Below are 14,391 nucleotides of genomic sequence, written 5' to 3' on the forward strand. Positions count from 1 at the left end.
GCAAGTCTAGTAATATTTTCTTTTTGTCTTTTTTTTTTAATGTAATACACATTTATAACTCTATCCCCGGGTTTCAAACACAAGGCTTAAGCTAGTCCCAGGCTAAAATGCATGTTTAAGATGTTCTAACTATACAAACAACTTGGGGATCTCTTAAAATATATTAGTGCCAATGTTTTGTCTCAAGACGCACATCAGTCTTTTTTCTTTTCTTTCTAAGGCACATTTATAAAAGCTAGATGTTCTAATTAAACTAAGGCCTAATCCTGGCTTAATCCAAGCCCTGTCTGTGAAACCAGACCTATACTTGTGTGGGCAGGAAATTAAAAAAATACAAAATGAACACCTGAGGGTGTTTCTAATACAATGGCCGAGGAAGTGACAGATCAACTCATTGGTCTTCTCCACAACAACAACAACAACAAAAACATTTTACAAATAATTCAAACTACTTTCTATAGGCCAAGTCATAATTTTGATTAATTAAACCCACAAGTGCAGTGTCACCTGAAAACCAAATTGCAAAGGGTCCATTCAATAAATTCCTGTTCCTGCCATTCGAATTCAACATTTTGTGGGGCATGAGCAAATCACTTAAAATTCACATGCACTCATGAATGGAAAATGGAACTAACTGACACACAGTCACCAGAGCAAAATTCTGAATTTAAGACGACAGATATCGACCTGAGCATCGAGTCATTAGTAATACTGAGAGAGAGTATGTGTAAGTGTCTGAAGAGACGGAGAGTGTGTGTTGAGGCTGTTTGCATTAGAGAACACAGCACAGGATGTCATTTATCAGCTTTGCCTTTCCTGTCAGGAAGAGTAACAGGCAACAGGGCAATGAGAATCAAGACCGCTCTCTCTCTATCTCTCTCTCTCTCTATCTCTAGATTTTATCATGGTTTTAGGGTCACAGTTTCGGTTCGGTATATGTGAAAAAAAAACTACAAGCAAGCAACAGCACAAAAAATAAAATGGGGCAAAGATACAAATAAAATGAAGTGCTTTTCAAGTTATTTAGGTATCTAACCGTAGTTTTCAGGTACAGTAATTTAATAAAGTAATCAACTGTTAAACAACATTGCATATAATCTTCACTGTGTAAATTAAATAAAGATGAATCATTATTAAAGTTACAAAAGCTATTCAGTCAAGAGCAGTGAGTGATTTACATGCATTTTGTTGTTTGATTAACTTTAAAAGCGCATGCAGACAGCAGGAATATTTAGGCTGCTGTCCCTTTAAGATATAATGAATGGATCCAGTACATTGATACTGTACACATGCGTTCTTTATCGACCGTTTCTGTTCACTTAAAGGTGCCATGTGTAATTGTCTGGCAAAAAAAATCAAGTCATACTCCACATTCCATACCAGATGGGGGCAGTATACCTCACATATCAAAATATGTGATGTAGGATATGGTATTTTATAAATCACACACTATAAATATGATAAAGAAGCAGAAACAGATAGTTGCAGTAAAGTAAGATATTTTAATAAGTTGAAGAAACAATAATGATTTGTGACACACACACACACTCGATTTGCGCATCGCCATCATGTGTGTATTACAGGTAACGTTATTACATTGCTTCCTGATATCACGTGCACAAACACAAATAACCTATATTTATATACTACAGGGCCGTTGAATGCTTGTATCTGATAACCGTGAAGCTCTTGTAATTATTACTTTACCCAACCTCTCCATGTCGAGTGATGCAGTAAACATCAGACAGCGCACGTGAACCGATCATCTCTACTATAGTAAAAAAAACACGAACACTGTTGAAAGATACAGTAGGCTACAAATGACCTGTTCGCGCCACAAATTGTTCTCCGTCCTTAGCGACCGAGTCATTGAATGTGAAACAGCGGCTGCTGTCGTCAGAGAGCAGCAATATTCAGACAACGAGGGCGCGCGCGCCGTGTTGATACCTCCGTTTCAGTTTCTCCAACCCGCGCAGTGCGGCGGTCAGAACACGGAGACCATTCTGCCCCTAGCTGTGCGTGCGAAAGCATGGGGAGCGATCCCGGGCGTGTCAGAATGGGTGCTGAACGTTGTAAAACAGGGCTATGCGCTGCAGTTCGCTCGCCGTCCCCCGCGCTTTCGAGCCCGGACCGTGACGAGCGGTCCTTTTCTTATCTGATCTGATTTGTGCTTCAGAGCGCGGTGGTTGTAGGGGTCTCTTGCCAAAGGCTTCAGCCATCCTTCCGCTCTCTTCCCTGAATTGAAATGAAGTAGTGGGCTGTACTTTCCACACGATAGACATCAGGTTCAAGTACGCCCACAAGCTGTGCGAGTTATTCGTGTATTGCAGGTTGGCTGGTGGTTATGTGCCCCGCATACCGCCTCCCATGGCCGAAACTGGTATTACAACACCTGTCGGGCCGTGGCTAGTAATGCTAATGCTAATTAAGGTTGATATCTCTGCAGCACTATAACTTGACATTTTTTTAATGACATCATTTGCCCTTATTTCTTCTCATTCTTTTGATGCGTGTAGCTCATTTTTTGGATATTTTTACCTAAATTTTTACACATGGCACCTTTAAAGGTAGGGTTGGTAATCCTGTTCAGAAACATTTTTTTTTATACTGGGTGAAATGGTCCTTCCATTCTGATAGTAGTCAATACATTATGTGTTCAGAAAAAGGAATGAAACAAATCTGACCTCTGTAGCAGCTGTAGGACAGTAAAAACTCTGACCAATCACTGCCATTCGGTGCGAATGTAAAGAACCAATCAGATGCCTTCATGTCTCGTGCCCGAGCACCACTGCGTGCACAGCAGTTATGCGCGGGTCAATGTATAAACAACCCGCACCCGACCGACGTTTTCAACTAACCCGCCCGCAACTCGGACCGCAAAAAAAAGAAAGAAAATATTGTACCCGACCCACGTTTTTTAAAGTAGCTATAGTAAATGCTCATCGCGTCATGGGCCATAGACGGAGGAACTAGGGGTGCGCATTTTTCAGAATGCTGTATGATATAGCCTAGTGTTATGTAATAAAGGCTTGATTTATTCATTTATTTCGTTTCATTTTCTTAACAATTAAGATGCTGCATGTGTTTATCCAGCCTAATCGACGTGTGCGTCTCTCCCCGGACTTTCCCAACAAAAACCACGCCCCCTCTCAGCAAATACATAAAACTGACATTACTGAGCTATATGCGTTTAAAAGTAGCCTATTAAAATGGCACAATGGCATTGCTCAGTTCAACGTGTTGGGAAATCGGGCATTTTGTCCCGCGTCAGCTTTTATTCAAAAGTTAATAACACGCTCAACATTCAAAAGGTAAATAAGGATTTCCCACTTTCATCTGCAGACTGCTCGTGCGTCATCCTCGCGCATTCAGACAATAAAGTGTAGACCTATGTATTTCATAGAACATTGTGTCTAGTACTATATAAATGACAAAGGTAAACGACCCGACCGACCGCGACCCGAATATCATTAAAAATATTTTTGGATGACTCGTAACCGCGGGCGCAGGCACCCGCTCATTTTGGATCAACCCGCGCATCACTGGTAGGTACATGCAGCTGACTCCAAATGTGGATGCGCGTTCATGTTTGTGGGGGGGCGTAGCTTTGGACAGAGCACTGACAGGAGGGGGCGGAGCTTAGAAGAGGTGCCACTTTCAAATCTGGCTAGCTCTCCAACATTACCTACTCTAGCTTTAAGACAGCCTAATATGTTTGCTAGGATACTTGCCAAGAGGGCTATGTTGACAATTTGAGATGAACCGCAGTGCAAGTGCATGTCGAACCGTGGGAGGAGAATGATACGGTTCGATTTTTTACCGAGGACCGTTACACCCTATATGAATATTCACTCTATTTTAGGAATTTTGTGTACATCTCAATATTGCAATATTGGCAATGGACCGCTCTGGTCTGTAGATGTCAGTACCAGCACTGGCAACTGAAAAATCCATTTCGTTTGACCACTAGTCATAAACACATGCTGCAGCAAACAAAGAAACAAATGACTGTACAATCCGCTCAAAAACAAGAGAACAACGATTCAGACAGCTCTGTGATAGTAACCACTAAGTCACTAAAATATGAACCTCAAGTCAAACCAGGGTAACCAGTTGCTTAACCTTAAACTATGGTATATTTTTGTAAGAGTACCATACTAAGGTAATACAATGGACGCTTCTACTAAAGAAAATGCTAGAAACAGAGTATATTTTTACAAAGCTTCTCTTAATCTTTGTGTTAAGTAAAAAAAAAAAAAAAAGTATTTCCTGAAAAACTAATCCAAATCCAAAATACAGGCTGGAATTACACTTGTTTATGCTAATCACTTGACCAGAAAAGCCAAGAGGAATGTCGTAAACAGCTGGTGGCTGATTAACCTAAAGCTTTTGACATGCATTGCATCGCTAATTCATTAGCATCAGCTATGAAAACAATGTATCAGCTAAATGTCTGTGTGAACTTTTGCACATATCAACCCTCAAAAACTATGAAATGGGTGTGTTCGGTTATAAATGCTTTAATTTTTGGCTATCCAAATAGTTTGAGTTTATTCACGGCAGGTATATCATAAACAAAGCTCGCTAATAACAGCTTTGCACTTCGAATGATGACACACCTATGAACTGCTTGATCACCTTGGAAAGGGACTGATATTATGTGCCAGCCGATCACTCATGAATAAACACACACACACACACACACACACACACACACACACACACACACACACACACACACACACACACACACACACACACACACACACACACACACACACACACACACACACACACACACACACACACACACACACACACACACACACACACACACACACACACACACACACACACACACACACACACACACACACACACACACACACACACACACACACACACACACACACACACACACACAGGGAGTGGTACTTAGGACTAACATTAGTTGTAACAGCCTAAAGGACCACATGGACAATATAAGGGTGTAGGCTCTAGATAGAACAATATCTTATTTTAAAGGGCAAAGCCCTGGATAAGAACACTCTTATCTGAACCTTTCAGTGTGAAAATAAATACACAGCAGAGAGAACTCGAAAACCTCTCACCATCTCACTACATGAACAGGAAGTGTGAGTCAGGGGAAGCAAAGAAACAATGAACGGATGGAAAGAAAAGATGAGAGAAAGGGTAGTCGTCACTTTACCATCTAACACGCTGATGTTTGGCCTGTTATAGGGAGAAAAAAAGATGCGTTTGTGTTTCTATTTACACTTGCGAGTCTCATCTCCAAATCCGAATCTCCTCTTTGTGTCTTTTCACACTCAACGCAAGCAATCGTTAAACCTCTCTTTATTTCCAGTAGTGCATGGACGCGTTTATAGGTGTGTGTATTTGCTCACAGGCTCTCATTTACATCTCCTGGCAGTCTCACAAAACATTCCCACCAAAGGTGTGGCGACGTTTACCTCAGGGAACATCAAACATTAACAGCTGAGTTTCCAGTGTTATGAAGGAGCAGTGTAAGATGATTTTAAGACTGGACTGAATAAAAAATATGGTGTGAGTCCCAAACTTAGGGTGAATCCCAATTCTCTGTCTTACCCCTTCCCCTTCCCCTTAGTTTAGGTAAGGGCTATACCAATTCTCGAGGGCTTACTTCACCCTTAGCCCTACCCCTCGATCAAAACGAGAATTGTGATAGCCCTTACTCTCACGTGAACGTGCAAAACTAAGGGTAAGGGGTAAGGGGAAGGGGTAAGACAGAGAATTGGGATTGAATATGTAGCCTAAAAACAGGTATCACTCTGAATCCCCTTCCAGAATGAACCTTAGTCTAAATAAATACCATATTTAATTTACAAGATCAGAGAGATGCACCAATTGATCGGCTGGTGACCGTAATTGGCCAAATTTCACGTGATCGGGCATGACCGGCGACCGGCCGGTCAGTCTGATATATGCCGATTTTATGCTGGTCAAATGCACTTGGGCGCCGCATGATTAACATCGCGCAACATCAGCATCGCATGTGCACATAGAACGCACATGTAAAACCTCGTGAATTACGGCCATTTCACACCGCAAGCGTGAGCGGCGCGTATTTTTTCCGCCATGCATGTTAATCAATGTGGATTCACACCACGAGCAGGAGCAGCGAGTGAGCGTCAAGCAGGAGCGTCGCTTGAGCAGCAGTGAAGCGGGGGTTTCGGCGCCTAGGCTATTTTTGCTGCGCTGCTCACGGTCAATTAAAGTGAAAGCACAGTTTTGATGGACAAAATAAATATGATTTCACACAAAAAGTGCCCAAAATGCACAGAATTTGCATATCTAGTGTGTTTTAACAAGACCTGGAGTAGGCTACGTCAGAAAAGAAAATGAAGACTCAAAAATATTTATAGAAAATTGACCCATTTAAACTTGTTTTTAATATTCAGTTTGGGTAAAAGTATATGGCATTTTCTAAAAAATATATATAGAAAATAAATATTTGTGTGTGCTGTAAAGTGGTTAGAAAAAATTAAATCGGAATCGGCAGGTCAAACTCAATGAAAAATCGGAATCGGCCTAGAAAATTGTAATCTGTGCATCTCTACGTATACTGTTATGTAGCCAGAGACCAATCGCTCAGCAGATGAAACATTCAAAATACATCTTTCTAAAATAAAAAGTTTTTAAAAATAAAGTTAGTTAATTTATTAATCTATTAAAAATGCACATCATGAATGGTTGTATTTATATCTCTCACAGAGATAATAATTCTGAGCCTGTAACCCTGAGCCATTGTTATGAAGTTCAAACTATTTCAGGCAAAGTGTTCATATCTCAGCTTGTTCATGTGTGTGATAATATATAGTAAGGGAAATGGAGCACTCTGCCAGTGTGTGACAGAGCGAGTGCTGATGACTGAAGGACACAGGAAACACCTCATTATGGTTAGCTAATTTTGTTACAATGATTATGTACCTGTTTTGCCTGTTTCCTGTGACACTGAATGCAAGGACCAATGTACGGTGCAGTTCTTCCTTTTGTTCACTCTTTCAGAGTGATGGAGGAAAAGCCCTTGACTGACAGAGTAGAATGAATGAGCATTATGAGATGTGACATGACTGAAACAGCTATCAGGGGGTATTATAATCCAGTTGAAAACCTGCCCTCCAGCATTGCCTAATACACTTCACCTCACTGTCTAAGACAAACAGCAGTTTATTGCTTTTGAGATCACTCACTGTTCTGTTTGGCACGCATGGGCAACAACCTTTGAACCCAACTTATACATACCTAAATATCGACAGGCATTGATTATGAGGCACAACTCAAACAACAGCACAAATACTTAAAAAAAAATGTATGTGATCTTTTGTTAAAAGAAAATATCTCCTGATAACATGCATGTAAATATCCAGGAAGTGTATATGCAAACTGCCATTGCAATGATCTGAGTTTACCTCTTATGTACAAGGCTTCGGTATGCATGAATCCGCATCTATGCAGACGTTGCTTACATTTTGTGTCTATCATGGTGACCTAGTGTCCCCAGAATGCCCTTCTGGGCTCCCTGTGCATCTCAAAGCTTCTCTCATACCACTGCAAAGGTCAAACCACCAACACATGTATACAAATAGATGGGGAGATGGAGAGGTACCATACCAGGCACAAAAGAAAGAAAAATGTATACAACATATAGAAACAGATCAGCAGTTGTTGGAGCTCTAAAGGTTATCCAGACAGAATGACATACAGGAGGTCTCTAAATTCATCTCCAAAAAAACTCCAATGTTTCCCAACCCTGTTCTAGTATGCACATCAACAATACTTATTTTGGATGTCTCCCTTATTTGACCCACCCATTTCAGGTTTTACCCTGCGTCCAAATATGCCTACTTCCCTTCTAAACAGTATGTGAAAAGAGAAGTATGCATGAATTCATAGTATTCATATGACAGGCAAAAAGTCCCCAGATGACCTGATATTTTCTATTTCTGATATTGCTAAGAATCTGATGTGTGCATCTAAAACGTTCACTTTATTATCCTATGAAGACACGGATAAGGATTTGTTAATGGAGGGGAAGTGAAACAACTGACCGCTAAGTCACATGAAAATGACAACAAAGGATTGAGCAACCCTGCGTTAGGAGCTTTGTGCAGCAGGGATGGGGACCTTCGGTTCTAGAGGGTCACTGTCCTGCAAAGCTGAGTTCCATCCCTATATCACTTGCACCTGCCAGCCATTTTCAAGCAATCCTGAAGAATTAAGTTAGATTTTTCAGGTGTGTGTTTGATTAGGAATGTAGCTAAACTCTGCAGGACAGTGACCCTTCAGGACTGGAGTTGCCTATCTCTGCCATACAACTTGAGACAAAAGTTTGTTTTCAGACAATGAAAAAAGCAATTAACCAATTTTGTTTAAATGGAAAGTGACCACCTACACAAAGATTGAGGGCGATATGGTGCCAGGGGAAAATCAGCATGTGCACTACCCTGTATTTGTGCTGGGTGATGGATGGTTTGAGAGATAATGATGTTGAGTAATGCAGAGATAGAAATTGCAAATAGTTTTTCTTACAGAAGAGTGAGTGCTGGGTGAAGCCAGTGAGGTGGTTCGTCTGCGCAGGGACAAGCGCTGTTGGCTGCGCAGGCTGAATCTGCGGAAGGAATCACGGCTGCGACTGGCTAGGCTACGTAGAGACGCGGCCCTCTTAAAGCCACCTCCGTCCTCTCCATCTCCTCCTCCAGATGTTCTCTCCATGTTGCTGGAGACCAAATTGAGAGCGCCTTGAAGGGAACGGCGTACATTTCCCATCCAGCCCGACACTTGCGAATGGGCCACCGACAACTTGTCGCCCAGGTACTCCATCTCTATCCACTGTTTCAGAGTGAGTCCCAAGAGGTTCGTGCCCTTATGGAGCTAAATGTCAAGATAATCTTTTTTAGTGAGGTCCTAAGGTCTGTTGATGGTAGTCCAATCCCACCTTCAGGTAAATAGCCTCAATTTACATGGGAATCCAGTCCAGTCAGGTCCAGGTGAAAGTGCATCTGTGTTTAAACTCCATGGTGGATAACATTTTATGACACAGAGGACCTTACTCTTTAGCCCAGTCCATCAACTCATCAAGTGTTGTTCTGGTACACAGTGTCTCCAGAGCGAGGCCAGGACCGATTTTGCTCCACTCCACTCTGCACTGCAGTACAAAACAAACTGCAAACTGCCACTAGGCAGTCGACTGCGATCTTAACTTCCCACCATGCTTGACCGAAGTTTGCGGACCATTTTCAGTAGCATACCTCAATTTAACGCCTACGTCTTCAACAGTGAGACAAAGACCTATAGTAACATTAAGTCACTCAGGTACTCCCAAATTAAGATGCTCAGTTATATTATTCAAAATTAGATGGAACAATTAGGCTCTTAAGGGTCCTTGTTCTACAATGCAGTTTTCTGTGACCGGAGACATTATAGAAAGAGCTGGAATACAGGACACCGGATTGTCCCAGATCACAACAGTTCTGCAATGCCTCATGCTCAGCGACAAAACAAAGTTACAGTTATTATGTAACCACAAAGGCACCTGCAATTACGTTCGTAAACATCAAATAGGTTAAAGTGATGTCATGGAAGCGGATTCAATACGCCATTCTTACCTACTGACCTGAATGACACTTCTTAAACAGGCCTAGTTACATTTCAATCAACCAATGCATCAATGAACAAACAACAATGACATCCAAATATCATAGAAAAACGTCATGTTGCTTTGAGCTGCGTCACTAGAGAAGGTCTGAAATGAGCAGTGCACCACTCCTACATGAATGTTTGAAAGTATTTTGAGTAAATCTGTCAGCAGAGCCACATATCCAAACAAATGCAACTAAACTTATGAATCAGAGCTGTCAAACACACACACATACACTTTCCCAGTCAAGTCTCAAACCTATCAGGCAGGGTGCGCTGCTTCATCACAACTTCATCTCCTAAAAGGCATCAAAACTGTCCACCTGTCCATTCAGAGAATGTCCACAACTCTCAATGTAGGGTCAAACGGAAAGCTGGAGACCAAGATGAGTGTTTCCTTGCTTCTTTGTTGCTAGAAAACTCAGTACACAGAAAAGGTCCAGGATGAAAGTCTGTCCATAAAACATGGAAGTTACAAGCCAGAAGTATCCAGGTGGTTTCACGGGTGTTGACAGGAAAATACATATACTGTTACGATGTGGTCTCTTCCTTTGGCGTCCTTAAATGTATCTCTGCAGGTACTGGCAGGTAGAACAGAAATGCGTCAGCTTTCCTGCCTCTGTCCCCCTGTGTTTCAGGACTTGTGCTCAAGGAGAAAACAGAGGGAGGAGGAAAACGAGAGCAGAGACAGAGAGGGAGGGGTAAGGGAAGCCAGCAATATGAGCATACGAGAGAGAGAGAGAGAGAGAGAGAGAGAGAGAGAGAGAGAGAGAGAGAGAGAGAGAGAGAGAGAGAGAGAGAGAGAGAGAGAGAGAGAGAGAGAGAGAGAGAGAGAGAGAGAGAGAGAGAGAGAGAGAGAAGATATATGCACTGCAGTATTCCCTGCTCCTGTTCTAGCTTAGAGAGAGAACGAGAGAAAGAGAGAGACAGATGGAGAAAGGTGCATTGGTTATGCAATATTGTCAGCAGCTCGTTTTGCTGAGAGAAGAATACTTGATGTGAAGTAACCAAAAAATTAAGAAATGGTCAATGAAAAAAAAAAAAAAAAAATTATTGACAGCAAATACCTGTGCATGTTACTCAGAGCAAATCACTCAGGCTTATAAGGAGTTTAAAACACATGGTACATTTAGTTAGTTTGCTTTGCAAATTGACGTCCACCATGCAAACATCACTGAAGACCAACCAAACCTTGCTGTCCATTTTTGACCTGGTATTTATTTCCATATCCGCTAACTGACCTTGCATTTGAAATCATCACAGATTACAAGCAAAAATTAACATTAAAATGTACATCATCCTGTACATCTTGATAGATTATTGGATCCATATATAATTTAGGTATTAAAATAATGAGTTCAAGTGGAGGTGGGGGGGGGGGGGGGGATGTTGTGGTGTTGTGTGTGCACATTAGCGCCCACTAGGGGCAGAGAGTGAGTTACACTATGATATTAATGGAGAAAAAACATTATACATTTTGATTAAACTAATCGGACACTAGATCTACATATAAATATACTACTGATAATAATAATACAACCACACCATTACAGCTTTCTAAAGCACTTTGTCAAAGTATTTTTAGTTTAAGACAGTTGCGTTTTTTCACACATACAGTGGGCTCCATACATTTTAAATGCTTTGAGGTAAAATTATTATGAAATGTGTTGAATTATGCACTATTTAGATCACTAATCTGATAAGCAAACTTGCATATGAACTCCTTTAATCACAAAGATATTAAAACATTATTGCTGTTTAAATGGCAAAACTACAGACTCCAGTTTCAAAGGTACAGCTGGCACAAAAGAGACACATATGACTAAGATTAGATTAAGAACCAGCCAGACAAAAGAGTCTTATACATGGCAAAAGCTAATCAATGGCAATGAGTTTTTGTTCTTTTTATAGAGACAACACTGGTTATGTGTGTAGACAAAATCTGCTTTCCTTCTTTTATATCAATTGGTACACAACCACATATCTTATTACAAGATAAACAGCATAGAGGTAAAGATTTTAAAATACAGCTACTATATTAAATAAAATTAGGAGGATCTGGCTAATATCGATTAAGTGCATACATTCGCCACAGTGCGGAGTGGTAAATTGCTGACCATACGTTTATGAATGCATCATCACAACAAAAGTCATCCTGGTATTCGAATGAGTCACAGAGTCACTGCTCATGATTCAGTCATCTGCCTGATGGTAAACCCCCCTAGAGAACAACAATATCTTGTTTTCTGAAAATACTATTTTGATACAGCATATTACCTAGCCTGGGAAAACCCAGACCCTCTCAGTTGTAACTGAGTAAGGGTCTGGCAAAGCTCCATAGACAATTCATTTCCACAGGGGCGTCACCAACAGACGTCGGAAAGATCTAAAACCAATCAGAGCGATGAATGACATGACGTATGCAGAGCGACGGAGAAACATCTCGAGACTCTCAGCAATTCTCTGTTTGTGTTAACGAAAATGACCATTTTAAATCGCTTGAAACAGACGCGATAGCTGATTCGAACGAGTGATGTTGTGATGTTCCACGGCGGCATCCATGTCTGTAATGTACAAAATCTGCGTTACCGTCTCTGCTCTGTCGTCATCGTGTAAAACGTTTCTGATTGGTGCCGCGATTTCGGCGGATTGGAAATGGGTTTCAATGGGCTCTTTGCCAGACCCACTTGCAGAGCAAATCTAAATTTGCCGGAAGTGGTCTGGGTTTTCCCAGGCTACATATTACCGGTAATTAAGATTGCAATTTTCAATTTAGTTTAGGCCAACTGAAAGAAAGGCAAACCTTCAAAATCCTGTCAAGCTTCCGATATAAGTAAGTTTTAAATGTTTCTAACTGATGTAGTGTAACTTAAAAGTCATCAAATAAATATATTCCCAATAGTGTGTATGTGTGTACTTTGTGTATGTATATTTCATATGAAATGACATGACCCCATTTTCGGTTCCATTAGTCTGAGTCGCCTGTTCCAATATCCCAGTTACATTTTAAAGGGTCAGACATCAATATACCATCAAGGTTGATGTGATCTGCAGTTATAGGCATTAGTAGGAATGTTACCTTATCCTATTACCCTAACCCAATCAAGATAACAGAGCAATTATTAAGTCCAAACAGAACAAGTGGTCTAAATAGTTTAATGTTCCTCTTTAAACCACATATGGCCACATACAGGAAGGCTAATTCTGACCAATGCTACTTCCTTTGTCAACAATTAACACATCAATGTTAAAAATTACAGCATAGCATACACAGATAGTTGGCTTTTCATATGTTAACTAAACATAACTAAACATTTAACTAAATCTGTGAGAAAGACGATGATCAAAAATGACATACTGTAGTGACAGTCATTTTATTTGAGCCCAGTATTATGACTATCCTCAGTCCTCTGACACAGCAAAGAACAGCTTTTAAGAGTTGAAGCAAGAGATTTGCTTGCTAAAAATTTATTTTTATAATGTATAAAATAAAATAAAATGTTATAATAAATGTATTCAAAATAAGAAGCTCAGTTTGGTTTTGGGAATTAGACAATCTAAAAAAAATACTACTTTAAATACTATGTTGATGATAATTACGACAGTCTGAGAGATAATCACTTATTTCATAAACACAACTGTAAAGTAACTAAAAAATGCATATTTAGAGGTCCATGGTGAAGGTGCATTGACTTTTATAATGAGGCAGCTTCTTTATATTAATCTGCTCCTATAGTCAGTCATTTAACTTTCAAAGAGCCACAGTTGATGCAATGAAAATACAGAAGGGAACTGGATCTTGTTGCTTGAATACGTTTATTGTGCACGGTTTATGATAAGATTGGCCATTTACATTGAAATAACTGGTTCGTACATGTGCTATGCATACTAAAATAATTCATAAGCGACAAGACTAATGCTACAGAGATGTTTAGGCTAGCTGGAGGATGCACATAGCCAGTCGATTTAAAATGTAAAAGCTATAGCTTTATAATAATTTAATGTGTTTTTCATTAAAATAATTATGGGGAGAGAGAAACTGAAGAAAAGTCCTTTTTCATGGAGGGTGAGTTAATTCAAAATTAACTAAACACTTGAATAATTTCCAAGAAAATGGAAAGAAAAGGAGTGAAAACAATGTCTATTTAATTAGTCAGACAACAGGAAGCATCTACAGAGGCCTCACCTTAGTCACATGAAGATATGATTATTGAACAGAATGATACAAATCACAGAGGAAGAAACAACTTCATCAAACATTGTGCAATAAAGATTGTGAATGTACAGTATCTACTCTAGAAAAAACAACTGAGCAAAAATCAGCAAGTGCATCATGACTATATTCCAATATAATCAACTATCAAACATCAGTCAACTTGTGTGTGTCGCCTAATATTATCAGACCTCCACCTAGATTTGTCTACTTGTCTCTGATAGCATGAATTGTTTTGATAAGTGTAGTTGTACTACCATCTTGACAGTAAAAAAAAGTTTAAGCTTACCCATAGCCGCAAACAGCAGGAACGACAGAAGTGATAAGCCATCTTTGTATGAAGCAAATCCTTCTATTTAGCCCAAAATAATGTTCTACAGTCTTTACTTTTTCTAAGTTTATTTGAATGTTCATTACTTCTGTACCTCTCTCTCTGTCTTTGTAACTCGCCTGTGCCCGTGAGTACACAGTGATGTAAAAATGACTCTATCTATCATGAC

At 40.1% G+C, this 14,391-nt stretch overlaps 1 protein-coding gene and 1 long non-coding RNA gene across 2 annotated transcripts in view; both read right to left on the reverse strand.

The window, feature by feature from the left end:
- LOC307012229 (uncharacterized protein) overlaps positions 1 to 14,391 on the reverse strand; it is a 48,524-nt gene that overhangs the window by 17,086 nt on the left and 17,047 nt on the right. The window contains exon 7 of the mRNA XM_079638645.1: positions 8,572 to 8,913. Coding sequence (XP_079494771.1) covers positions 8,572 to 8,913 — 342 coding nt within the window. The remainder of the gene's footprint in view (positions 1 to 8,571; positions 8,914 to 14,391) is intronic.
- LOC307011126 lies at positions 39 to 3,965 on the reverse strand. The gene is made up of 3 exons (XR_013800354.1): positions 2,560 to 3,965; positions 612 to 1,318; positions 39 to 545 (listed from the first exon to the last, which is right to left on the reverse strand). It is a non-coding gene; the product is annotated as an uncharacterized lncRNA (long non-coding RNA).

The sequence above is a fragment of the Phoxinus phoxinus genome (assembly GCF_949152265.1).
Source record: "Phoxinus phoxinus genome assembly, chromosome: 15".
Classification (NCBI taxonomy): Eukaryota; Metazoa; Chordata; class Actinopteri; order Cypriniformes; family Leuciscidae; genus Phoxinus; species Phoxinus phoxinus.